Source organism: Dermochelys coriacea, chromosome 24 (assembly GCF_009764565.3).
Source record: "Dermochelys coriacea isolate rDerCor1 chromosome 24, rDerCor1.pri.v4, whole genome shotgun sequence".
Classification (NCBI taxonomy): Eukaryota; Metazoa; Chordata; order Testudines; family Dermochelyidae; genus Dermochelys; species Dermochelys coriacea.
In genome coordinates, this window is record NC_050091.1 from 13,568,438 (window position 1) to 13,594,530 (window position 26,093).

Below are 26,093 nucleotides of genomic sequence, written 5' to 3' on the forward strand. Positions count from 1 at the left end.
GCTTGTGCAGGGGAGTGGGGGGGCTGTATCACGGGAACCCCTCTACCAAAGGACCCCAAATTTGCATCACTCCTACCTCCGTTGCTAAGTGCTGGTTTTCAAGACAGTTGCCCCCCGCATGGGGGGCATCAATGCAATTTGTGAATATTAACAGCAGCTCATCTTCAGGGGGCTGCATTTCATGATGCCACCAATCAGATGACCGCCCTTTACCCCCGCAGACTCCAGCAGAGCCCCTGCGGCTTGGTGCCACTTTCCAAGTCAATGCGAGTCTGCAACTGGTTTTCAGAATGGTGTGAAGAATTTAAGAACAGCTCCTTTTCATGTGGTTTTAACTGAGGGCCCCGGATCACCACCCTCTGAACCTGCCCCAATCACTCTGCCCCGGGCCTTGCTCAGAGACGGCCAATTTCAAGGCAAGCCGAGCAGGCGCGTGGATTTCAGAGCACTTGGAATCATTTGCTCTGACAGGAAGAGGTTTCTCTGCAGCAGCGGCAGAAGCGCTCTTAGCAGATCTGCTGTGGGAGGACTTAGGCTCCCAGGCCTTGGGCAGTTCTGAGCTCAGCATCTGCAGGACCTGGTTGCAAGCGGCCCCCTGAATCCAACAGCCCTTTGCTCTCTGCACACTCACGTCCAACCCTGGGCCATCAGCCCGGCCGCACTCATGCCAGCCCGTGACCATGCCAGCCCCTGTGACCGTGCCTCTGGGGCACGTGCCTCTGAGAGCCCTGTTGAAGCTCTAGTCCCTTTGGACAGGTGGCTCCCTCTGAGGGGCGACGGGTGGTGTTGATATTTGCCCAGGGGGTAGCACTGGACCCCATATTTCTGTGCATCCTTGGCCCTCTGTGCCCGACTGGTCGGTCCGGGCTACAGCCTGAGCCTGGTATACAGCCAGCCAGTCTCAGGGGGCTTTTTCTACTAAGGCAGACAGTGAATTGTTGTTTCCATTTGTGGTTTGCATTGTCTAGGTAGGCAGAGCAGCCTTGGGTGCATGGTGATGATTCAGAGATAAAGGAAGTGAAGTGAACACACGGACGCGAGAGCGGAACAGACACACGGGACCATTTGCTGAGCAAATACTCACATTTCTCTCCGCCAGGTCTCTCTCGGCACTGTCTCTGTGTTCCCATCGGCCCCGCTACCCATGGGAGGCGAGAGATGGGCAGAGACCCCCTAGGTGGGGCTGACGAGCCATTTCCATTCTAAGCCCTGCTGGAAATCACAGACATTTGTTATCACCAAGGAAAACCTGTGCGACTCCCTGCTGCTGGGTACCGGTGGGTTAACCTGTGGGACTCCCTGTCACTGGCATTATTAGGTTAACCTGTGGGACTCAATGCAGAGGGATACAATTATGCAAGGTCTGTGACAGACGGTGAATTTCTCTGTCTCGTTTCAAGTCAATCAGATGTGAAATTCCCACTTTATGATGCTTGAACTCCCTCCGTCCCAGAACGGGGGTTAGAACCCAGGAGTCTTGACTTCCCAGCCCCCTGCTTTAACCCTCTACATCCCACTCTCCTCCCAGAGCAAGAGCTAGAACCCAGGAGTCCTGACTTCCTATTTTCCTGCTCTAATCCACCACACCCCTCCCAGAGCTGGGGATAGAACCCAGGAGTCCTGGTTTCCCCCCACACCCTGCTCTAACCATTAGTCCATTCTGCAGAGCACAGAAGACTCCATGCTAACAAGTCGTGGGAGGCACTCCTTCCCCCGAGCCAGTCAGCCCTCTGCCCTAGGGCCAGACCAGAGCCTGTGCCCCCTAGAGTGGAAAGGACCCATGTCCTATTACCTGCTCCACAATCTTGTGAGTTCTGGATTGAGGGCCAGGACCCCTGGATTCTATTTCTGATTCGGGGAGGCGAGGTGAGACCAGGGGGCTAGAGGGGAAAGGCATAACTCCTGGGTTCTGTCCCCTCTCTGTGACTCAGTTACCTCATCTAACAAGGATATGTGTGTGTGTGTGTGTGACCTTGCTGTCCCCTGCTTGAGGGGATGAGCCCTGCTCTGCGTGTGTGTGTGTGTGTGTGTGTGTGTATGTGTGTGTCCCTACTGAGCGTTGCTGTGATACCTGTGTGTGCTTTTGCATACCGATTGGGAGTGCCCACGGGGGGAGGCCTGGCACCAGAGATGACCCCTTCCTTCCCCTGCACACTGTCTGGGGGGCTGAAAAGCTGAAAAGTACCACAAACTGGAGTTAGAAAGGCTGGGGAAGAGAGGCTGTGACACAGACAGCAGGGCTCGTCCCCTCCAGCATGGGACACACACACACACACACACAGAGCAGGGCTCGTCCCCTCCAGCACGGGACACACACACACACACACACACACACACACACAGAGAGCAGAGCTCAGCCCCTCCAGCATGGGGCAGCAGGGACACACACACACACACAGACAGAGTCTCTCTCTCTTCCCCCCAGCCACACACGCCCAGCCCGGCTTCCTTCGCAGCGGACTCAGATCCGCACCCGCCCGGCGGCCCCCCGGGACGTGGCAGCAGCCGGGTGAGTCGCGCCCCGCTCCCTGCACAGGGGCCGGGCAGCCTGGCGCCCATCCCCGCGGCCTCTGGACTCTTACCAGACAGGGTGAACCCCCTGCCCCTCGGGCTCGTGGAACAATCTGTATGGGAGGGGGCTGAGAGCTCTTGACCCAAACTGCAAATGGAAACCACTTCAAGCCAGAGGGTGCTGCAGTCCCCCCAGCACCCCTAGTTCCAGCACCTATGCCCCCATCCCCCGGGAAACCAGCGCTACCCGACTCAGACAGATGGGGAAACTGAGGCACAGGAGAAGCAAGAGTCCTGGCTCCCAGCCCGTCCTTTGTTCTACCCTCTAGACCCACTCCCCTCCCATGGCCAGGGATAGAACCCAGGAGACCTGGCTCTCAGCCCACCCCCCTCGCCAACTCTAACCTCTGGTGAGTGATTTTGCTTTTGCTGTGGGGAATTGGGGTGGGGGGGAACTGGGATTTCATGGGTTAGAGCAGGGGGGCTGGGAGCCAGGACTCCTGGGTTCCTTCCACCCCGGCTCTGGGAGGGGAGTGGTATCTAGAGGTATCTAGTAGATATGGGGCCGGGGGCTGGGAGGCAGGGCTCTTGGGAGACAAGTAGGGTCTAGTGGGTAGAGGGGGGGTGGGAAGAGTAGTCTGGACTCCTGGGTTCTATTCACAGCCAGGGCTGGGCTCTTCCCCCCCCCCCCCCGTTCCCCGCCTTCTCTGTAGCTGAGACCTTGAGGATGGATGCCGTTGCTCTGGCTACAGCTGTACAGTATGTCTGGGAACATTGCGGGGGCGTGGGGGGGGCGACAGGTGAACGGGTCCCACCACGGGGCGGTGGCAACCTGCAGGGGAGGGAAGGTACGTTCTGTTCGTGGCTGGGAGGAGGGGAGTCTAGGGCTGGGAGCAGGGGGCTTGGAGCCAGGACACCTGGGTTCTAGCCCCAGCTGTGGGAGTGGAGTGGGGTCTAGTGGTTGGGGAGGGGGGTAGGAGCCAGGACTCCTCCACTGTTCTGGGCAGGGAGGGGGATCTAGTGGTTAGAGCGGGGGGGAGGGTCCTGGGCGACAGTATTTATAGAGAGGTGTAAACGCAAGAGACGAGGAAAGAGCGACAGGTGCTCCTCCAGAGAATCAGTCGCAGAAGCAGGAAGAGAACCCAGGAGTCCTGGCTCCCAGGGCCCCCCTTGCTCTGACCCGCTGGCAGGGCTGCCAACTGTCCCTTATTACAAGGGGCGCCCCTTGGTTTTCCATCTCCCTGCAAGAAGCTCGGGACTTGCTGAGTTCTGCAAAAAGCAGCAAGAAAACCCCCCTGGTGAATGTAGGTGAGTCCTGCTCAGGGTTGTTATGATTATCGTTAATAGGAACAATATCGGGAGTGGGTGGGGCGGGGGGGCTAAGAAAATAGCCCCTTGTTTTTGAAATACAATGTTGGCAACCTTAAACCCACCCAGAGCCAGGGATAGAACCCAGGAATCCTGGCTCCTAACCCCCCTCATTCTGACCACTAGACCCCACTCCCCTCCCAGAACTGGGGATAGAACCCAGGAGTCCTGACTCCAATTCACCCATCTCACTTCCTCCCCTCCCCTTCCCTCACTCTGCCCCCAACTCTAGCTGGCACAGGGGTCTGGGCCCCAGCAGCTGGCTGGAGCAATGATCGCGCAGCAGCCATGCTCAAGCCCTAACCACCCCCCACAGGGGTAGGGGGCCTGGGGAGCTGGCTCCTCGCCCAGTGCCAAGCGACGCCGGCCCTCCCAGGCCCCCCGCTGGCACAGCACACAGCTGAGCTCTCACCACCATGGGGCTGGGAAATTGACGCATTAGGATGGACACGTTGGGCCCAGCTGGTTGTTTGGGAACGAAGCTAGGAGGGGGACCTGCGGTCAATGCAACTGCGCCTATTAACGTCACTAAGTGAGCAGGGGTCAGAATGAGGGACGGGGGTGGAGGGAGCCGTCTCACACACACACTCATTCCTTCCAGCAGAGACATGCACAGGCGTACACACACACACACACACACACACACACACACACACACACACCCATTAGTTTAGTTAGCACATGGGTAATGGGGGAGTGGAGGTCCAGATCATCCCAGCATGCAACTGAGTCTGGGACCTCAATAGTGGCCCAGTTAATGAGTCCTGGCTCCCAGCCCCTGCCTGCTCTAACCTACCAGATCCCACTCCCTTCCCAGAGTCAGGGATAGAACCCAGGAGTCCTGGCTCCCAGCCCCTGCATCCGAAGCCATGCGAGAGAACCCAAGTGTAGGGCCTTTCACAACCTACCTGTCTCTTCGGCAGGGCGATGCTGCCCTTCAACTCCACATCCGGGGAGGCCCCACTGCGCCAGGCCATGAAGGTCACCGCGGCCGTGGCCTTCGGCTTCATCTTCTTGGCGGGGGCGGCTGGGAACGGGGCGGTGCTGTGGGTCACGGGCTGGAAGCTACGCTGGACCCCCAACACTGTATGGTTCTTCAACCTGGCCATGGCCGACGTGACCTCCACCTCTCTGATCCTGGTCACCATCCTGTACCTGGCCCTGGATCTGAACTGGCCCTTTGGCTCCGTGGCCTGCAAGTTGGCCAACTGCCTCTTCAGCTTGAGCCTCTGCAGCGGGGTCCTGCTGCTCAGCGCCATCAGCGTGGACCGGTGCACGGTGGTGGTGGCCCCGGTCTGGTGCCGCCATCACCGCACGCCGCGGCTCAGCTGGGTGACCTGTGCTGCCATCTGGGCCCTGTCACTGGCCACCTTCGTGCCCAGCTCCTTCCTCTTCTCCGAGCTCTCCCTCGAGAGGAACCGGAGCTCCTGCAGCAACCTGGACATCTTCCAAGACTGGAGGCGCCAAGAGGCCGAGATCTTGACCGTGTTCATCTTCCTCTCCCAGTTCCTCCTGCCCTTGGTGGTCATCTCCGTGTCCTACTCCGTCCTGGTGGCGGCCATGAGGCGGAAGAGGCTGGCCAAGTCCAGCAAGCCCCTCTTGGTGGTCACCAGAGTCATCTTCTGCTTCTTCCTCTGCTGGTCGCCCTACCATGCCTTGGCCTTGGCCAGGATCTCCATGGCCCACGTGCCCAGCGCCGTGCGCCTGGTGGCCATCCCTCTCTCCAAGTGCCTGGCCATGTTCAACAGCTGTATCAACCCCCTGCTCTATGTCTTTGCCGGGAGGGAGTTCCAGGATGCCGTGCGGAGGCCCCTGGTGCAGGCCTTCAAGACAGCCTTCGAGGAGGTGCCACCAACCCATGTGTGAAGGGGGAGATGCCGTACTGCAGGGAGCTGGCTGGGGGAGCTCTCCCCTGGCAGTCAGGGCTGGCCCCGGTGCCCCAGTGTGGTGCTGTGCCTCAGGGGACACGCCGGGGGCTCTCCCCTGGCAGTCAGGGCTGGCCCCGGTGCCCCAGTGTGGTGCTGTGGCACAGGGGACACGCCGGGGGCTCTCCATCTCATTTTGAAATGAAAAAACTCAGTTCAGTCCATTCTGTTTGAACAATTGCTTTGAACCTGCCTCCCCCGCCAGGGAATTGCTTCTAAACACACACGTTCCCCAGCTTGTCGATTTCAATCGAGCCACGTTTTCTGACACAGACTCTGCCCTTTGGAAAACCTCAGCCAGCTCTTCTGGAGAGGCCGGCCTCCACTGGGGGGTATGAAGAGCCCCACAAGGGGTGACAGACCCGTCTCTGCCCCCAACCATCACAGAACTGATAGGGAGAAAAGGAAGGGATTTGTTAACCCTGACTGGCTGATCTCCAGGTGATTGTGGAGGGGCCTTTCCCCTCTAAGGGACACAGCCCCTGGCTGGCTATGGGGGACAGGGAACAGCACATAGGCCCTTTCCCCTATATGGGGCACAGCCCCAGGCCAGAGGATTGGATGGCTCCGAGGGCAGGGATGGTCTTAGGATGTCAGCGCTTGTCAGGAAGGAGACTGAAATTCCAGGGAAAGGGTCACAAACTCCCTCAGTGCTTGGCCTGCAGCCCTTGACTTGCCAGCCCCAGCCCAAATCCCTTCCACTGCCCACATGTCCCCATGGGGGTTTCATGGGGACACAGGATTTTCCATTACAGCGTGTCTCAGCCACCATAGCTGCCTTGCACTGCAGCTGGATAAACAGCAACCCCACCCCAGAGGTGGTTGCATCTCAGCTGCAGCTGAGGGATCGCTGTATAAACAGCCCCTGCACCCCACCAGCACCTAAAGTTGCTTCAGCACTTTAAGATCCTTTTGTTCCACCCCACCCCCAAGAACCGCTCAGTTCTGTCCACAACCACAACCACACAGGAACGGTCGAGCATTTTATTCATCAGGGAGAAGAAAACAAAACAAGTTTTCACAAAACAAAAACCACACACATTTGCTTTAAAGTGACATTTCACTAAGTGTGGAGGAGGAGGGGGACAGGGGGACTTGTGTTAAAGGGTGCGGGGGATTAGGGATCACCCTGTATTTGCTCAGTGCATGACACCAGGGCAGCAGCGAAGGGAAGGGTCACGCTGGGGCATAGGCATTTGCATGGTAAGGGCAGGAGTGTGAGTGGTTAAATGCTCCTTGACTTTAAGAGGCCATCCCCATTAGATGGCTCTGTGATGCCCCGCTCCTTCCAGGTGAGGGGCACAACCCCAGAGAACTGAAAGCAGGGGCACGTGGCAGGATTGATGGCCATGGGGCTAGAACCCAGGGGAAATCCTGATCCAATTCCTGCCCAGTCAGCAGCACCTGAAGGGTGGGGGCTTCTCCTTACCATAGCCGAGAGGCTGGGGGGTGAACTCTGAGCAGATTTTAGCCTCATGACCCAGATCAAGGTCATGACCCCGCACCCCAAACATTGCCTGTAAAATCCCAGCTCAATTCTCCCAACCCAGCTCTCCATGGGGGCTGGGGAAGGGGTCTCAGACCCTTGTGAGGGTTGATTGGCAGAGAGGATTTGAGAATGTCAGCTGACCCGCTGCCATGAGGGCCCGCCCCCCATGTTCTAATCAGCATCTCACACCCTGGAGAGATCACCCCGGGGGGTTTCAGGCTCCAGCGTTTGGATCCGAAAGCCCTTTGCCCCACAGTGAGAAGCGTTTGCAGCCTCCCCGAAGCTGGCATCAGGCGGGCGCCTGCCAACATGAACCTGCCCAGAGCCCAAAAGATGAAACTGACAAGGGGGACCCCCTCCAGCCCAGTGTGAAACTGACCAGCACCAAAACGCACATTAAAGAAACCTGTTACCAGAGGGAGATTTGGTCTCCTCTGCTTAAAACTTGCCCCCGCCGGGGGGGCATTGGGATGAGTGATTTTGGGGAGCTATGGGGGGGATCTGTGGGAGGGACGAGGGCCTAGGATGGCAATGCTGAATCTGGAGGGGGTTTAACGCTGCAGGGGAAGAGGAGGAGGAGGCAGATTTCAGCAGAGGAGGGAGACAAGCAGCGGGATGAAGGAAGAGGAAGGAGGAGAGCGGGGACGCGGGTGGCCGTGGTACAGAACAGCCCGGGGCCAGCTAGGGACAGAGCCTTTCTTAAGACCAGCTGAAACCAGCACCGCCCCTTCCCCCCTACCCTGATCTCCTCCTGCGCCCCTCACGCGGTGGGCAGGGACTGGAGGGGCGAAGCTGCTGAGGGATGCAATGAGCCATCCAGAGGGGGAGGCAGCACAGGGATGGGGGACTCCAGGAGCAACGAGCTGCCCCCCAACCTGCAGTGTTTGAGTGCGGGGGGGGGTACTGGGGGGCTGAGTGCTGCACCCTGGTGAATGACCAGATGGGAGATGAACTGTCAGAGGGGGAAGGGCCGTGATGTCCTGGCGAGCAGGGGGCTGATTGGAATGGGGAGGTCCTGTATTGGGCTGTCGGGCACCCCCACCCAACAGGGGTTCATACACATGCACAGAGGCTTGGGGAGGGGCCAGGGAGCGAGGGTCCGATGGCAGCTGGAGGTCAGGGAGACGACAGGGCACATCCTCTGGGTCAGGCCAGTGCCAGCACTGTGGGGAGGAGAGAGAAGGGGTCAGATCACAGGGCCATGGGTCTCAGCCCCAGAGACCTCTCCCACCTTCTGGATGTGTTGGGGTGGGGGGGACAGTGGTTCTCCCTGAAGGCCCATCCCCACGTATTGGAGAATCCCAGAAGCCAGATGGGGTATCCCCAAGGCACCCCCCCTGACTTGGGTCAGAGGGGAAAACCCAGAAGCCCCCACCCCAACACAGCCCTAATCATATAATGCGGGCCCTGATATGACATGGGGGTCAAAGAAGGGGCCTTCAACAAAGACACCCCCAAACCCCATGCTCCCAGCAGGTGGGGGATTGGTGACAGGAGGTAATCACTACAGACCTCACCTAGCACCCCCTGCCCCAACACCACACAGGGCCCCATGAGGCTGGATCAGCCAGGCAGGGCCCAGCAACACCCCACTCCCTACAGCGGGGAGGCACCCGGGGGGCCGACACTGCAGCCCGGTCCCAACCCCACCCCATACCGGTCAGGGCCTCCTGTGCGAAGTATTTGACATCAACATCCTGGTCCTGAGTGAGCTTCTCCAGCACCGGCTTCACCTCGTTCTGCAAGGTGCTGCAGGGGGCAGGGGGCAGTTAGAGGGACCCGCAGAGCAACAGACATGGGGGGCAGAGCAGACCAGAACCCTGGCCCAGGGGAACCCCCCTCCCCGCTTCCCATCACAGCTGGTTGGGTGGAGGTGAATGGCGGCCTAGAGTCCCGCCTCCCTCTGCCCCCCCAGCCCTGCCTCAGTACCCCCCCCCGCCGCCCTCCCCTCCCCCATCCCCACTCCCCTAGCAGATTTCAACCTCCCGCCCTCAACCCCATCCAACCCTGCCCAGTGCCACAGCCAAAGCCCGGCCCCACCCCTTGGCTGTACCTGTTGTCCAGGATTGGTCCTATTTTCTGCAGGGACTTGGCCACGTTGAAGCGGACGTTGGCAACAGCATCGCCCGCCATGCGCAGCACAGTGGGCAACATGTGTTTGGTGGTGATCTCCTGTCCACACACTTCCGAAAGCACCTGGGGGGATGGGGAGGGAGAGAGGAGCGTGTTACGCCAGCGCTGAATTGGTGCCCATTGTGCAAAACAGTAGAACCCAAGAGACTCCTGGCTCCCAGCTCCCCTGCGCTAACCCCTAGACCCCACTTCCTTCCCAGAGCTGGGGAGAGAACCTGGGAGTCCTGGATCCCAGCCCCCACCCCGCACTAACCCCTAGACTCCCCCACACCAGGTGTCTGGGCTCCCCCTGCCCCCAGAGGGGCACTCACATTGATGCAGAAGAGCGTGGTCATGCGGTGCAGGTAGTTGGGGTCATTGGACATGGCCAGCACTTTGGGGATGATGGTGGCGTGGGCCCAGTCTTTGCCGAATTTTTCCACCAGTTTCTTCAGGTTGCTGGTGGCTGCCTCCCGGATGGCATAGACTAGGAAGGGAGAAGAAAACGTGTCACCGGGGGTGGCCGGGGCTCTGCGCCAATCCTGGCAGCTGGCTACCAACAGCGGCATGCTAACCCCAATTCCTCCACCCTGAGATCTGGGCTAGGAAGAGTCACCCTCTGGATTTTGAGTCTTCAGGGGTTACAATTCACCCAGCCCGCGCCACCCCACCTTCACCAGGTGCCCCCTTTATACCCTGTTTTCAGTAGCGCTTGTCAGCCACCCTGCAAAACATTGGGAGGAAAACACAGTATTTGTCAAGGTTCTCTTGTGGCTTTCGAGAATTCTCATTTAAAAACACAGGCACCTTCTGCTTCAGCTTTCCCTGCTGCGCAAGAGTTGCTGATTGTCCATAATTATCCCCATCAGACACTATTAGAAATCCCCACCAGCCCCAGGGTTCTCACGGCTGAGAGGGCTAAGAATTGGCCGTTCATTTTAAACAAGAGCTGGGATTTTTGCATGATCGAAGTCCAGAAGGGCCCAATTAGATTGTCTGGCATCATCTCCACATAGCGCAGACCACTCCACTTCCTCCAGCTCCCTCTGGGTTGAGCCCCACAACTTGTGTTTGGCAAAGAGCATCTTCCAGAGCGGCCTCCAGTCCGGATCTGGGCCTTACTTCTCACATGAATTTATCCGGTGGGGACAAGGTGGTTCCCCTCTGAGAAGAACCTGAGGAAGCCAGGCTGAGTCACCCCCAGGAAGCAGAGCAGACTTGGGGGGTGGGAGGGAGGGGGAGAAGCCCCAAGACAGGGCCCACCCGGACCAGGAAGAGATGAACTACAGGAGTCGCTGGCGAAGGGAAGCAGCGGGCAAACGCTACTGGGGAAGACGCAAGGCGAGACACGCTGGGCCTGGCAACGAAGCAGAGGATTTCAGTGGAGCCCGAGAGGGGCTGAACTATTAATTTGGGCACCTGTGCTGGGCTTTAAGCAGGACCTTTTGCTATCCGGGAAGGGGAGTGAAGTGACAGGTGGAAACCTGAGCCACCAACTCCCCAGAGATGGAGTTGGGAGAAGACCCCAGCCAGGACTGGAAACAAACACTGGAGGGGGGAAGGGAAGTGTAGGGTACAAGAGGCAAAGTTCTAGGATGCTACATCTCCAGCCCTCTTTCCCACCCCCTGCCCTGCAGCCGAGGGGAATTCTCACCTCCCCCCACATAACCCCTTTCAGGAGTGGTTTCCCCCTGCGGAGGCCCCTCATCCCCTTCCAGAGCAGTGGCCAAGTGAAACTAACTAGGTCTTGCTCACCCCACAGCATTGAGCTGAGACACACAGCTGAAGAGCCTAGTCAACTGCAAAGCTGCCCTGAAACTGACCAGACTCTTGTTAATTGGATTTCCCAGGGGGAAAGTGACCTAGATCTTGTCAGTGTCACATGGCTGTGACAGCTAGGACCAAGTGGATGGGGCTACAAAACCCCAAGCAGAGGATCTGGGAGCCCTTATAAATCAATAGATCAAAGGGCAATTACTCAATCAGTGAAGGTTAATTTGTTTGTATTGGAGTAGGATGCACTGCCTCTGCAGTGCCAGGCGCTGCTCAGACACAGCCAGAGTCAGCTCTGGCCCCGAAGAGCGCAGTCTAAGCGAACAAAGGAAGGAGTCAGAGCCCCAATTTCTAAGCATACCCACGACCTGCTGAAGGTTACACCCAGTGTGTGGAACAGCCAGGAACAGAGCCCAGGAGTCCTGGCACCCAGCCCTCTGCGTGAGCCTCAAGACCAGCCTTCACCTCTTATGACCTTAGAGCCCAATCTCCCACGATGCACCATTGCTTGGTCCGAGTTGTGGGGCTCCACCCCGCAGCGGTTAAGTTCCCACTCAAACCAAGGGCCCAGGAGCCAGCCCTGTCCACGGGGGAGCCCTGGGGGCCGGGTCCCCTGAGCGACACTCACCATGATCCACCAGCCAAGCCATGCACAGGGAATTCAGCTTCTCATCAAAGAACTCCACCCCCTGGAAAGGAAGAGACTGTTAGTCCCAGAACTCTGGGCCAGACCCAGGATCTTGTGGGAGAGACGGGGCCCCTGGAAAACAGGCACTGTTCTGATTTCATAGATGAGGTGCTGCTGGTGGAGAGAACCCAGGAGTCCTGGCTCCCAGCAACCCCAGGACTGATGAATTGCGCTTCCTGCGCCACAGCACCCCCTAGGGCACTGGAGCCAACCCTGACTTCCAGGGGAGAGCCCCCACCCGACACTGTGCTGCAGGGTGTGCCCATGTACTACGCTGGGGCACCGGGGCCAGCCCTGACCACGTGGGAAGCCTGGACCCTCTCATCCATGTCCTGTCTCTTGCTAAGCAGGAAAATGCCTGGTCAGGATACCACCAGCCGGGCCTGATCCTTCCAGGCCTTTGATCCCAAAGCCCCCACGCTCCCCACAGCCTCCTTACCAGCTGCCCAGCCAGCAGGGGCATGTACTCGATGATGGCCAGCCTGACGCGCCATTTGGCATCCTCAGCCAGCTCCACGATGGCCGGCAGCAGCGACTGCGAGAGCTGCCGGATGCCAATCACCTCATTGACACAATCCAGGTTCGAGATGATGTTGAGCCGAACCTCAGGGCACTGGGGGGAGGGACAGACCTCAGAGCAAAGGCTTTCCACACAAGATGGAACCCAGGAGTCCTGGCTCCCAGCTCCCCCATGCTGTAACCACTAGGACCCAGTCCCCTCCCAGAGCCAGAACCCAGGAGTCCTGGGCTCTCCCCCCACCCCAGAGCCAGAACCCAGGAATCCTGGGCTTCCCCCCCCGCCCCCCAACTAGGCCCCATTCCCCTCCCAGAGCCAGAAATTGAAACCAGGAGTCCGGGCCAGAGCCTCGCGAACCAGCTGAGCGGCAGCGAACCAGCGGAGCAGCGGGGACAGCAGAGCAGCTCACAGCAGGAGTTTGCCTGGGACTGGTAAGTATCCGAGTGTGTGTGTTTGCTTGCTGAGGAAGTATCCGAGCGTGTGTTTGCTGGGAGGGCAGGGAGAGAGCCTGAGTGAGTGTCTGATTGGCTGCTAGCCTGCAGGGGGCGGGCATTAGGGTGTCTGTGTGTTTGCGTCAGGGAAGCCTGGCTGTTTAAAAATAGCCAGAGCCCCGCGAACCAGCGGAGCAGCGGGGACAGCAGAGCAGCTCACAGCAGGAGTTTGCCTGGGAGTTCGCCTGGAGTGAGCCCAGTGAGGCTTACATCTTGCCAACGTCTCTGAGGAAGCTCATAGTAGGTAGGTGATATGGAAGGGGGGGGTTCAGCTGTTGTGACCTGCACTGGATGTGCCATGTTTGTCTTTCTTCCACAGGACAGAAGCGACTTTGTCTGTACAAAGTGCAAGCTGGTCTCCATATTGGAAGAGAAGATTGAAGGTCTGGAGCAACAGGTAACGACCCTGCGTTGTATACGAGAGACTGAGGATTTTCTGGACCAAACTCAGGATAGCCTTCTAGGGGCACAAAGCTCTAAAGATATAGAGCAGGTTGCACAGAGGGGCCAAGAGGCCAGTGAAGAAGCTTGGCAACATGTGACCTCCAGAAGAGGTAAGCGGAATGTCCGGGTTCCAGTAACACAGACACAGGTAACTAACCGCTTTCATGTTCTCTCCACAGGTACCAATGCGGAGAGTGGACCAGATGATATGTCTGGGGGGAGAAAGCAGAAGGAGACTCCGCTGGTTGGGAGGCATGAGATGCGATGTCCTGAGGTTGGGGGTTCCACGACCACCACTCCCAAGAGGAGAAGGCGGGTGGTGGTGGTCGGGGACTCTCTCCTCCGGGGGACTGAGTCATCTATCTGCCGCCCTGACCGGGAAAACCGAGAAGTCTGCTGCTTGCCAGGGGCTAAGATTCGTGATGTGACGGAGAGACTGCCGAGATTCATCAAGCCCTCGGATCGCTACCCCTTCCTGCTTCTCCACGTGGGCACCAATGATACTGCCAAGAATGACCTTGAGCGGATCACTGCGGACTACGTGGCTCTGGGAAGAAGGATAAAGGAGTTGGAGGCGCAAGTGGTGTTCTCGTCCATCCTCCCCGTGGAAGGAAAAGGCCTGGGTAGGGACCGTCGAATCGTGGAGGTCAACAAATGGCTACGCAGGTGGTGTCTGAGAGAAGGCTTTGGATTCTTTGACCATGGGATGGTGTTCCATGAAGGAGGAGTGCTGGGCAGAGACGGGCTCCATCTTACGAAGAGAGGGAAGAACATCTTTGCCAGCAGGCTGGCTAACCTAGTGAGGAGGGCTTTAAACTAGGTTCACCGGGGGAAGGAGACCAAAGCCCTGAGGTAAGTGGGAAAGCGGGATACCGGGAGGAAGCACAGGCAGGAATGTCTGTGAGGGGAGGGCTCCTGCCTCATACTGGGAATGAGGGGCGATCAACAGGTTATCTCAAGTGCTTATATACAAATGCACAAAGCCTTGGAAACAAGCAGGGAGAACTGGAGGTCCTGGTGATGTCAAGGAATTATGACGTGATTGGAATAACAGAGACTTGGTGGGATAACTCACATGACTGGAGTACAGTCATGGATGGTTATAAACTGTTCAGGAAGGACAGGCAGGGCAGAAAAGGTGGGGGAGTAGCACTGTATGTAAGGGAGCAGTATGACTGCTCAGAGCTCCGGTACGAAACTGTGGAAAAACCTGAGTGTCTCTGGATTAAGTTTAGAAGTGTGTGCAACAAGAGTGATGTCATGGTGGGAGTCTGCTATAGACCACCGGACCAGGGGGATGAGGTGGATGAGGCTTTCTTCCGGCAACTCACGGAAGCTACTAGATCGCATGCCCTGATTCTCATGGGTGACTTTAATTTTCCTGATATCTGCTGGGAGAGCAATACAGCGGTGCATAGACAATCCAGGAAGTTTTTGGAAAGCGTAGGGGACAATTTCCTGGTGCAAGTGCTAGGGGAGCCAACTAGGGGGAGCGCTTTTCTTGACCTGCTGCTCACAAACCGGGTAGAATTAGTGGGGGAAGCAAAAGTGGATGGGAATCTGGGAGGCAGTGACCATGAGTTGGTTGAGTTCAGGATCCTGACGCAGGGAAGAAAGGTAAGCAGCAGGATACGGACCCTGGACTTCAGGAAAGCAGACTTTGACTCCCTCAGGGAACAGATGGCCAGGATCCCCTGGGGGACTAACATGAAAGGGAAGGGAGTCCAGGAGAGCTGGCTGTATTTCAAGGAATCCCTGTTGAGGTTACAGGGACAAACCATCCCGATGAGTCGAAAGAATAGTAAATATGGCAGGCGACCAGCTTGGCTTAATGGTGAAATCTTAGCGGATCTTAAACGTAAAAAAGAAGCTTACAAGAAGTGGAAGGTTGGACATATGACCAGGGAAGAGTATAAAAATATTGCTCGGGCATGTAGGAAAGATATCAGGAGGGCCAAATCGCACCTGGAGCTGCAGCTAGCAAGAGATGTCAAGAGTAACAAGAAGGGTTTCTTCAGGTATGTTGGCAACAAGAAGAAAGCCAAGGAAAGTGTGGGCCCCTTACTGAATGAGGGAGGCAAGCTAGTGACAGAGGATGTGGAAAAAGCTAATGTACTCAATGCTTTTTTTGCCTCTGTTTTCACTAACAAGGTCAGCTCCCAGACTGCTGTGCTGGGCATCACAAAATGGGGAAGAGATGGCCAGCCCTCTGTAGAGATAGAGGTGGTTAGGGACTATTTAGAAAAGCTGGACGTGCACAAGTCCATGGGGCCGGACGAATTGCATCCGAGAGTGCTGAGGGAATTGGCGGCTGTGATTGCAGAGCCCTTGGCCATTATCTTTGAAAACTCGTGGCGAACGGGGGAAGTCCCGGATGACTGGAAAAAGGCTAATGTAGTGCCCATCTTTAAAAAAGGGAAGAAGGAGGATCCTGGGAACTACAGGCCGGTCAGCCTCACCTCAGTCCCTGGAAAAATCATGGAGCAGGTCCTCAAAGAATCAATCCTGAAGCACTTAGAGGAGAGGAAAGTGATCAGGAACAGTCAGCATGGATTCACCAAGGGAAGGTCATGCCTGACTAATCTAATCGCCTTTTATGATGAGATTACTGGTTCTGTGGATGAAGGGAAAGCAGTGGATGTATTGTTTCTTGACTTTAGCAAAGCTTTTGACACGGTCTCCCACAGCATTCTTGTCAGCAAGTTAAGGAAGTATGGGCTGGATGAATGCACTATAAGGTGGGTAGAAAGCTGGCTAGATTGTCAGGCTCAACGGGTAGTGATCAATGGCTCCATGTCTAGTTGGCAGCCGGTGTCAAGTGGAGTGCCCCAGGGGTCGGTCCTGGGGCCCGTTTTGTTCAATATCTTCATAAATGATCTGGAGGATGGTGTGAATTGCACTCTCAGCAAATTTGCGGATGATACTAAACTGGGAGGAGTGGTAGATACGCTGGAGGGGAGGGATAGGATACAGAAGGACCTAGACAAATTGGAAGATTGGGCCAAAAGAAATCTAATGAGGTTCAATAAGGATAAGTGCAGGGTCCTGCACTTAGGATGGAAGAATCCAATGCACCGCTACAGACTAGGGACCGAATGGCTCGGCAGCAGTTCTGCGGAAAAGGACCTAGGGGTGACAGTGGACGAGAAGCTGGATATGAGTCAGCAGTGTGCCCTTGTTGCCAAGAAGGCCAATGGCATTTTGGGATGTATAAGTAGGGGCATAGCGAGCAGATCGAGGGACGTGATCGTTCCCCTCTATTCGACACTGGTGAGGCCTCATCTGGAGTACTGTGTCCAGTTTTGGGCCCCACACTACAAGAAGGATGTGGATAAATTGGAAAGAGTACAGCGAAGGGCAACAAAAATGATTAGGGGTCTAGAGCACATGACTTACGAGGAGAGGCTGAGGGAGCTGGGATTGTTTAGTCTGCAGAAGAGAAGAATGAGGGGGGATTTGATAGCTGCTTTCAACTACCTGAAAGGGGGTTTCAAAGAGGATGGCTCTAGACTGTTCTCAATGGTAGCAGATGACAGAACGAGGAGTAATGGTCTCAAGTTGCAATGGGGGAGGTTTAGATTGGATATTAGGAAAAACTTTTTCACTAAGAGGGTGGTGAAACACTGGAATGCGTTACCTAGGGAGGTGGTAGAATCTCCTTCCTTAGAGGTTTTTAAGGTCAGGCTTGACAAAGCCCTGGCTAGGATGATTTAACTGGGACTTGGTCCTGCTTTGAGCAGGGGGTTGGACTAGATGACCTTCTGGGGTCCCTTCCAACCCTGATATTCTATGATTCTATGATTCTATGGCCCCCAGCTCCCCTTGCTCTAACCACTAAACCCCACCGACATCTCTTCCCAAAGGGAAAAGAGACAGGAGAACAGCACAGTGGCCCTGAGATGCAGCCACCTCTGGGGCGGGGCACTCACCTCATCCTTGAGCTGGGCCAGGAAGAGCGGCAGCAGGTGCTCGATGGTGTTGTCCTTGCCCAGGATGGGTGATAGCCCCATGATGACTGAGGCCAGCGCTGACTTGACGTGCTGATTGGCGTCCGACACCAGCTCCTGCTCGGAGAGGGGAAGGGAGGGTTAATGCAGACGGGCCGCCGCCAGCCTCATGGCACTGAGCTGCTGGGGCTGTCCCCCACAACCCCATGTACCCCCCTTAAACCTCCCATGCCTCCTCCACCCCCAAAGCCCCCTACCCCACCACTACCCCTTCACACTCCTGTCCTTGGTGGCACCCCGACCCCCACATCGCCTTACGCCCCACCCCCTTCTACATCCCTCCGCCCATGCTCCCCTGCCCTCCCACTGCATCCTGTGCCCCCCATTCTCACACCCTCCTCCCCCCACACCATGCTTCCCCCTACCCCATTGTGCCCCTATGCTCCCCTGCCACCCATCCACCCTCCCCCTGCAGAGGGGGATGCCAGCAGCAAGGGGATCAGGCTGAGCCGAGCCCCGCCTCTTACCTTGATGCAGGGCAGTATCTGGGTCATGATGACATTTTCGCGGCAGTCAGCTGACAGGTTCTCACAGAACTCTGGGGAGGGCAGATGGTAAATGGGGAGAGGGATTAACAAGTAGGGGAGCAGCTCCCATGGGGGGTGGGGCCAGCTGCTTCAGGAGCCCGGCATAGGGGACCAGAGTTCGGATATGCGGCAAGCGACCTGAACCCAACCCCCATTTTCTCTCCCCAAGTCTGTTTGTTCCCTCCCAAATCTCCCCCCAAACAGGGAAAAGAGCCAGGATCATACCCACCATCCATTCCCCTCCCCCTAAGACTCCGGCCAAGGGGCCAGGATCAGCTGAGATCAATACCCCCCACCCAGAAGGACAGGACCACCCCCTCCTGTCTATCCAGTCCATGAGACCGGCACGATCATCCCAGCTCCAGCCAGTTAGCCAGGGCTTCGGCCAAGGGGTTCCCAGCCAATCCCTGGAGGAAACTATATCCCACTCACTCAGCCTCACCCACAACCCCAATCCACCCTCCCACCAACAATCCCCTCTGGCTGAAGAGATTGTTCTGGTCCTTCCAGAGGGTGATCCCACATGGACAGAGGGGGCACCAAGGCTGACCTTTGACCTTGTGGGAGGCAGCAGCCCGCACCTCAGCCTCGCAGTCCTTCATGAGGTTCTGGAAAGCCGGCACCAGGTCGGTCTTGGTGATTTCAGGCCCAACGGCTTTCTGGAGCTGTGGGTGAAGGGCAGTGGGTCAGCAGGAGGTCCATAGGTCAGAGCATTCCAGGGATCCAGGCCCCAGACAGATGGGGAGTCATCAGATCAACAGCCCATCAATTTCAGCACAGGGGAAACTGACAAGCATCAACACTGTGCACAGATCTCAATCACCACTGGCAGTGCCCCGAGATCCCTGCCCTGGGCTCCCCCCCACCCCCAAAGCTCTGCCAGTGCCCCTCACTCCCAACCCATAGCCCCCTGCTAGCCCATGCAACATTAGGTCACCACAGATCACTGAAGCGAGGAGGGAAACAGCACGCACGAAAGCTTATGCTCAAATAAATCTGTTAGTCTCTAAGGTGCCACAAGTCCTCCTTTTTTTTTTTAGCACACACCTCTGTGAACTTATCAGCCACCATGTACCGGACCCGCCATGATTTGTCCTCTGCGGCTTGCCGCAGCGTGGGCATCACCAAGGACTCCAGGTCCTCCTGGGGCAGGAGCTGAGCGATATTGACACAAGCCTCCACAGCCAGCAAGCGCACAGAGTCCTGCAGGAGAGAGGCAGGAATAGGTTAATACCAGACCCCACTCCCCTCCCAGAGCCAAGGAGAGAACCCAGGAGTCCTGGCTCCCAGGCCCCTCCCACGTGCGGCTCTCACCTGCTCGTCGGAGGCCAGGTTGGAGAACATGGGGATAATCTCGCCCTTCACATGCTCCAGCTCCAGGACCTTTGCAAACTCGCCCAGCTTGGAGGCTGCCGCCCGCCTCACCATGGGGGTGTCATCGGAGCATAGGTTCCGGAAGTACCTGCAGAGGATGGGGGGAGTCAGACTCCTTTAACAGCTCCTCCCTGTCACCCCGTTTCAGCCTTCTGGGTTCATCTAGCCTGGTATCCCACCCCGGATCAGCCAAGGTAAAGGAGGGTGAACCTCAACTGCCTGCAATCGGAGTGGAGGGGTGGGTGTGTGGATGTGGGTGTGTGTGATCCCATTTATGAAGGGGATTATGAGAGATAACAGGGACTTGTCCCACTGACCCGGGGTCCCTTCCAGCTGCGTGATCAGCCCCATGGGGGGGTCCCACTGACCCAGGGGCTCTCACCCAGCCCCTCAATCAGCCCTGTGAGGGTCTCCCCCAGCCACGCAATGGGCCCCATAGGGGCTTCACTCACTGCCGGAGCTCTGCCTTGACCGAGCTGGACACGCGAGGATAGCAGACGCTGAAGAGGCCACAGGCTGAGGTGCGGGAGGTGAACCAGTCACCCCCCGCCAGGCGCTTCACCAGGGGCACGAAGTGTCCCTCGAGGTCCGAGGGAGAGTGCTCGTGGGAGATGGCACGCAGCGACTCCACCGCCTTGTCTCGCACCACCGTCTCCTCCACCGTTGCCAGGCTCTCCAGGGGGGGCTGCGGGGGGTAGTGAGAGAACCCAGGAGTCCAGCGCCCTCCATACCCCAACCCACAACACCCCATTCCCCACTCACAGCTGGGGAGAGAACCCAGGTGTCCCGACTCCCAGTCCCCACTCTCTAACCCACTAGACTCCATTGCCCTCCCAGAGCTGGGGACAGAACCCAGCTGTCCTGACCCCCCCCCCCCCCCCCCCCGTGCTCATATGATGAGGCTCCATGCCCTAGGTGGCAGGGGTCTGACCTACCAGTAAGCAGTGCACATATTCGGGTCCCCCGACCAGAGCAGTGAAGGTCCCCAGCTGTTCAGCCAGAGCCAACAGCACCTCGTCCTCATCGTAAATCGTGTCTGCAAGAGAAGTGGCAGGTGATAAGGGAGAGGAAGAGGCAGCCGATGCCTTGGAAAGGCCAGACATGTGGGTTCAGAGGGAAATCAAGAGCCACTAGTTGACTGAACACAGGGCACTGTCTCCCCAACTCACCTGGACACGGTTTCATCAGTAGCATTCCAGAGCCCACTCCTGCCCTGAAGGGGGGTGGAAAGCCTACATTCTCCACTCCAGTCCTGCAAAGCCCCTGCCCCCACACACACCAACAGCCCTGCCCTCTGCCACCAGTGTCAGCTGTTGCTAGCCACCATTTAAGAATCACAGAGATCGGAGGTAGTTTACCCAAGATCAAAGTGGGGGTAGAACCCAGGAGTCCTGACTCCCAGAGCCCCCCCACTCTAACCCTCTAGCCCGACTGCCCTCCCAGACCTGGGGAGAGAACATAGGAGTCCTGGAGGCCAGTTTGGAGCCCCCTGGTTACCTGTGAGGAAAGGCAGGAGCTCGCTGCGGGTCCTCTCCACACCGAGGGCCAAGGCAATGGTGGAGAGTTTCTTGATGCTGTTGAGACGTAGCTGTGTGGAGAGGGGAGAGTGGGTGAGAACCAGGTGAATGGTGCGGACGAGGGAGGGGACACTGGGCTAAAACCTAGGTCAGACCCCAGTGATCTGAATCATCACTGAAATCGAGGCTTCCCACTTGGTGATTTAAAACAAGGCAATTTGCAATGGAGGCTTTCCACTGGGTGATTTCAATTGCCTCACTTTAAATTGTGGTTTAAATCGCCAGGTGGGAAGCCTTGATTTCAATCACCAAGTTTAATCAACTTTTCCATTTGGACTGCAGTGATGTTCTAAAGAAAGGCACATTCTCCCTGGTTGATGGGACCATTAAAACACGTCGATTACAGCTAAATGGAGCCTTCAGCCTAGACTTGGTACATCTTTTTGCTGCTTAGGAGGGGACACTAACTATATACATTGTTTTAAGCAATTCTAAAGCACAGTATTTTCAGATACTAATGACATTTGTAATATGTTAGAAAATGTGACTGATCTGTGACTTGTTCAGAAGCTAATTCACTTCTTCCTCATGATTTATGTGGAGCTGCATTAGGATGGCAACTGGAATTTAATTACACACACAAAACAGCATGTACAATTTATTTGTATTAAATAATCTCTCACATAGAAGTGCAAGTCTTCAGTCCCCCACAGGAGCAAGTCCTTAATACAGTAGATGACCTACTGAGGCATATTTACAGAGCTTAACCTCAAAAGTTAGATTTTTTTCCCCCGATTCTTTCTTTGTATAGAAAAGCAGCCTTTCAGCCAAAATTTGTGACAGACTCAGATTCATTTGTTTTTTATTTAAAAGTTTTAAGAGACTCCTAAGTTCAAGCCTGAACATATTAAATGTATAAAACTCAGATTTCATTTTAAGTAAGTTTATTTGAAAAAAAATTCTAATTTAAACAAAATAAAAACCTGATTTAAATAAAAAACATCACTCTGTATCCACCCTATAGCCATGTGAGCATCGCTGCTGGGACAGGAATTCATTTCAGCTCTTGACCTCTGACCGCAGCTACCTCAGACCTCGCTCTTGAGGGCAACATTTGCTATTGACCCTTGCCCTGCTGGGAACAGCACTGAGAATCCACCAACTCATGGCATGCAAAAGACCATCAAAGGGCAGCGATTACACTTCTGAACACACATTTTTTTCTTGTGTCCCTTTGCTTCCCTTATCAATTTTCTACAGTTCCCTTTTTTCTGCTGCTATATTTTTTTTCATTTTTTGTAGCTGCCTTCACTTTCCTTCTAAACCACATTTTTTTTTTTAAAACCAACATGGTTTTCTTCCTTCACTGGGGCTTTTCAGGCATCTATCATAAACAATGCTCCGTTATCAGTCACATTTCCTAATTAAATTCTTCCTCCCAGTTGATTTGGCTCAGTTGTTTTAAAAGGGCCAGTTTCACAAAGCCTAAAGCACAAAATAAAGTGTCTCTCTCTCTCTCTGATCTGGACTTCATTCTGTTTGTACATTATAAATGTGATCAAGTTATGATCACTCGCACCCAAGTTACCATTAGTTTTTAGGTCTGTGATCAGCTCCCCTTTATTCAGAAGACAAGGGCTAATATCAAATCCCCCCGCATTGGATGCAACCCTTTTTGAGTTAGGAAATTGTCCTCTAACACTTACAAATTCCAAGGATGTTTTAGTAGTGGTAGCCTGAGAGCTCCAGCATACGTCAATCAGACAGAAGCCCCTCAGGATCTCACACTTTTTCCCCCCTGCACATTATAGATCTGTCCTTCTGTTCCCCAGTGTGGTCTCTAGTAAACCCCAACTAACATAGCATCTTGTGCTTCTTCTGTTAGGACATTTATCCATAAGCTGTCAAGATCATTTTCTTCCAAGTTACCAGTGACTCAGAAACAGGTGATGCCATTTTGATAGTACCCCTCCCCTCCTGCCCACTCAATCCTTCCTAAATAGTTTATAACAGGGGTTTTCAATCTTTTTTCATTTGCGGACCCCTAAAAAATTTCACATGGATGTATGGACTCCTTTGGAAATCTTAAGACAGTCTGCAGGCCCCCAGGGAACCACGGACCACAGGTTGAAAACCACTCTTCTATGGTAACAACCACCTTTCACAGACCCTTAACACAGTCTGCGGACCTCCAGGGATCCGTGGACCACAGGCTGAAAACTACTGGTTTATGACCATTGATATTAACATTCCAGTTGTGCAAATCATCCTGCCAGGATACAGTAATACTACCTCGACTGTGCTTATGCTCATAAACGAGTAATTCCAATTCCTTTGGTTTGTAACCCAAGTGCCTAGCATTGGAGTAAAAGCAAATCAAGAATTTCTTCTCTTCACACCCTTCCGTTCCCAATTAATTTTGTTCTCAACATCTCACTTCTGTGCTCAGGGCTTGTATCATCCCTCTTTTTATCCTCCCCTTTCGTTAATAGTTTAACACCCTTCTGACTAATCCAGGCAATCCCTGAGAAGGTTGGTCCCCCTTCCAAGCTACACAGCTGCCACTCCCCATAGAATCTGGGCTAATGTTCACATTCAGAAGGGAACAGAACCCAGGAGTCCTGTGCTCTAATGTACTAGACCCCGCTCCCCTTCCAGAGTCAGGGAGAGAACCCAGAAATCCTGGCTCTTGGGCCTCCCCCTGCTCTAACCCCTAGATCACACTTCCCCCCACATGCAGCCCAGAGTCCCTCCCCCTCGCAAGGTCTACTCCCACACCTCTTCCGCTGTGTCACCACTGGGGCATCCTGTCTAGGCAATCCTACTCTTCCTGATATACCCACTCTGGGAGCCACACCCTGAAGACAGCCAGGTAGAAAAGGCCCCGTCATAAAACACACTCCCCACCCCCTAGTACGTCCCCATAGGTATGTTCTTAGAGCAGGGGTGGGCAAGCTACGGCCTAGGAGCAGCATCCAGCTCTCCAGACATTTTAATTTGGTGCTCAAGCTCCCGCCAGGAAGTGGGGTCCAGGGCTTGCCCCACTCTGCACCGTTCCTGGAAGTAGCAGCATGTCCTCCCTCTGGCTCCTACACAGGGACAGCCAGGGGCTCCACATGCTGCCCCTGCCCCAAACACCATCTCTGCAGCTCCCACTGGATGGGAACCATGGCCAATGGGAGCTGAAGAGGCAGTGCCTGCGAACAGGACAGTGTGCAGAGCTGCCTGGCCATGCTTCCACATAAGAGCTTCTGGGAGCTGCTTGAGGGGTAAGCGCCGCCAGGAGCCTGCACCCCTGATCCTCTCCCATGTCCCAACCCCTTGCCCCAGCCCTGATCCCACTCCCGTCCTCCAAACCCCTTGGTCCCAGCCTTGAACACCCTTCTGCACCCCCAACCCCTTACCCCAGGCAGAGCCCTCACCCAAGCCCCCCAGCACCCCAACCTCCTGCCCAAGTCCAGAGCTCCCTCCCACACCCTGAACTCCTTGTTTCTGGCCCAACCCCAGAGCCCACACCCCCAGCCGAAACCCTCACCCCCTCCTACACCCCAACCCCCAATTTCATGAGCATTCATGGCCCACCATACAATTTCCATACAAAGATGTGGCCATTGGGCCAAAAAGTTTGCCCACCCTGGCGGTCCTAAGATGCCATATGTTGATCTAATTACACCCCCCCAGCCCGTCTCACCCCATAGACAACCCCCTCACCTCACCTCTGCTCCCATATCCTCCATTCCCCACCACCTTCATCCTTAGCCTGAGCTCATAAGCTACCTGAGGACCTCCTGAACCTAGCCCAAGCCCCCTCTCTCCCCAACAGGTTTCAGAGCAGCAGCCGTGTTAGTCTGTATTCGCATAAAAGAAAAGGAGGACTTGTGGTACCTTAAAGACTAACAAATTTATTTGAGCATAAGCTTTTGTGAGAATGCATCCGATGAAGTGAGCTGTAGTTCATGAAAGCTTATGCTCAAATAAATTTGTTAGTCTTTAAAACGCCACAAGTACTCCTTTTCTCTCCCCAACAGGAAGAGATCAGAGGATTGTTCCCTTTCTCCATATATACCATGGTTATATGGCAGGAACGTCTCCAACCAAGCACGCAGCTGCTTCCCAGGCTAATCCCAGTATTGATCCCCCGGGGGGCATGCCCCTACCACACCACAGCCTTTCCCAGCCACCTGCCTGCAGCAACTCATTGAGGGGAGCCCAGAGATTGTTTTTTACAAGCTTTGGCCAGCATTGGCCATGGAAGAGTCTAGTAAGGACCAAATCACAAGGTACTCAGGACAAGGAAGCCCTAGGATTGGCTGTGGTAAATCACACTTTCCTGAGATGCGTCACAGCCAGCCACATTCACCATCTCCTAGGGGACGCCCAGGATTGGCTGCCACAGGTCACTTCCAGGTATACCACAGGCCAGTGGCAGGGCGTGGCTCCCACAGACCACGCTCCCCATGACAGAGACTTCCCCCAGCCAATCACAGAGAGAGCTTAAGGATGGGCGCTCACAGGCCCCCCTCCCGCCCCCACAGAACACCAAGGAGCTGCCTTTGGCCAATCCCACATGGAGCTGGGCTCAGTGGAAGATCAGGGTATTGCCTGCAAGAGACGCTTTTAAGAGCCTCTGTGATTGGCTTCCTGACTCCCCCATATACCACGTTCCCCCCACATCTGGCCAGTCAGCAACCTCGCGTCATCCACCCAACCCTTAGGCATGGCCTGTGATTGGCTACGGGGAATATACCTGGGAAGGAGCCAGTCGGGCATCCCCTCGCCCCGCACCCCAGGTCACGTGAGCCAAACCCCATGACCGGCTCTACAGACACCCCGTAGCCAATCAGGGCTCAGGGCTCATTGATCCCGGGGAGAATGAGACGAGCCTCCACACAGGACAAGAGAGGCCCCACTGGAATGAATGGGGGCAGACGCTCAGCCAATCAGCGGCCGTCTCTCATCTGACCCACAGGGTTTGGGGGGGATCAGACAACCCCCCCCCACACACACACACATTGGCCCCCAGACTCCCATTCAGCCCAAGGCGGCGCTCCCATCCAATCAGGCGTCTCCTCTCATGCCCGCAGCGCGGCTTTGGGGATGAGAGACGGCCCGGGATTGGACGCGGGACACTGGTCTCCGCTCGCCGTGCGGTTCCCCGCAGCCCTGCCCGGCCACGGCTCGGCACCTGGACGTCCTCGTTGCGCAGCTCGTCGATCAACACCGCGATAGGGTAGAGCGAGTCATCTCCGTCGGCAGCCGCCATTTTAGCTCCCGGCTCCGGCACTAAAGAAATCGCGGGGTGGCCTCGGCCGTTTTGCAGGGGCGGCTCCGCGCTCATTGGCTGGCGGCG

The 26,093-nt window shown here is 55.9% G+C and overlaps 2 protein-coding genes across 2 annotated transcripts in view; one reads left to right on the top strand and one right to left on the bottom strand.

Moving 5' to 3' along the window:
- Positions 1–6,810, top strand: part of LOC119848098 — a 63,382-nt gene extending 56,572 nt beyond the window's left edge. Inside the window, exons 6-7 of the mRNA XM_043502290.1 lie at positions 3,533–3,819; positions 4,803–6,810. Of these exons, the coding sequence (XP_043358225.1) occupies positions 3,533–3,819; positions 4,803–5,745 (1,230 nt within the window). The 3' untranslated portion in view covers positions 5,746–6,810. The remainder of the gene's footprint in view (positions 1–3,532; positions 3,820–4,802) is intronic.
- Positions 6,775–26,093, bottom strand: PPP2R1A (protein phosphatase 2 scaffold subunit Aalpha). The gene is made up of 15 exons (XM_038382575.2): positions 25,929–26,093; positions 20,724–20,814; positions 20,162–20,262; positions 19,679–19,911; positions 19,167–19,314; positions 18,900–19,055; positions 18,403–18,517; positions 17,793–17,863; positions 17,248–17,382; positions 12,306–12,479; positions 11,807–11,867; positions 9,738–9,892; positions 9,347–9,489; positions 8,951–9,042; positions 6,775–8,456 (listed from the first exon to the last, which is right to left on the bottom strand). The coding sequence occupies exons 1-15, from the start codon at positions 26,079–26,081 to the stop codon at positions 8,440–8,442; spliced, it is 1,845 nt and encodes a 614-aa protein (XP_038238503.1). The 5' UTR covers positions 26,082–26,093; the 3' UTR covers positions 6,775–8,439.

Coding starts and splice junctions, on each gene's coding strand:
- PPP2R1A (XM_038382575.2), bottom strand. CDS start 26,081: ATGAGCGCGGAGCCGCCCCTGCAAAACGGCCGAGGCCACCCCGCGATT. Junction 12,480..17,247: donor TGGCCCAGCTCAAGGATGAG/GTGAGTGCCCCG, acceptor CCCTCCCCCCAG/TGCCCTGAGGTTCGGCTCAA. Junction 9,043..9,346: donor GGACCAATCCTGGACAACAG/GTACAGCCAAGG, acceptor TGCCCCCTGCAG/CACCTTGCAGAACGAGGTGA.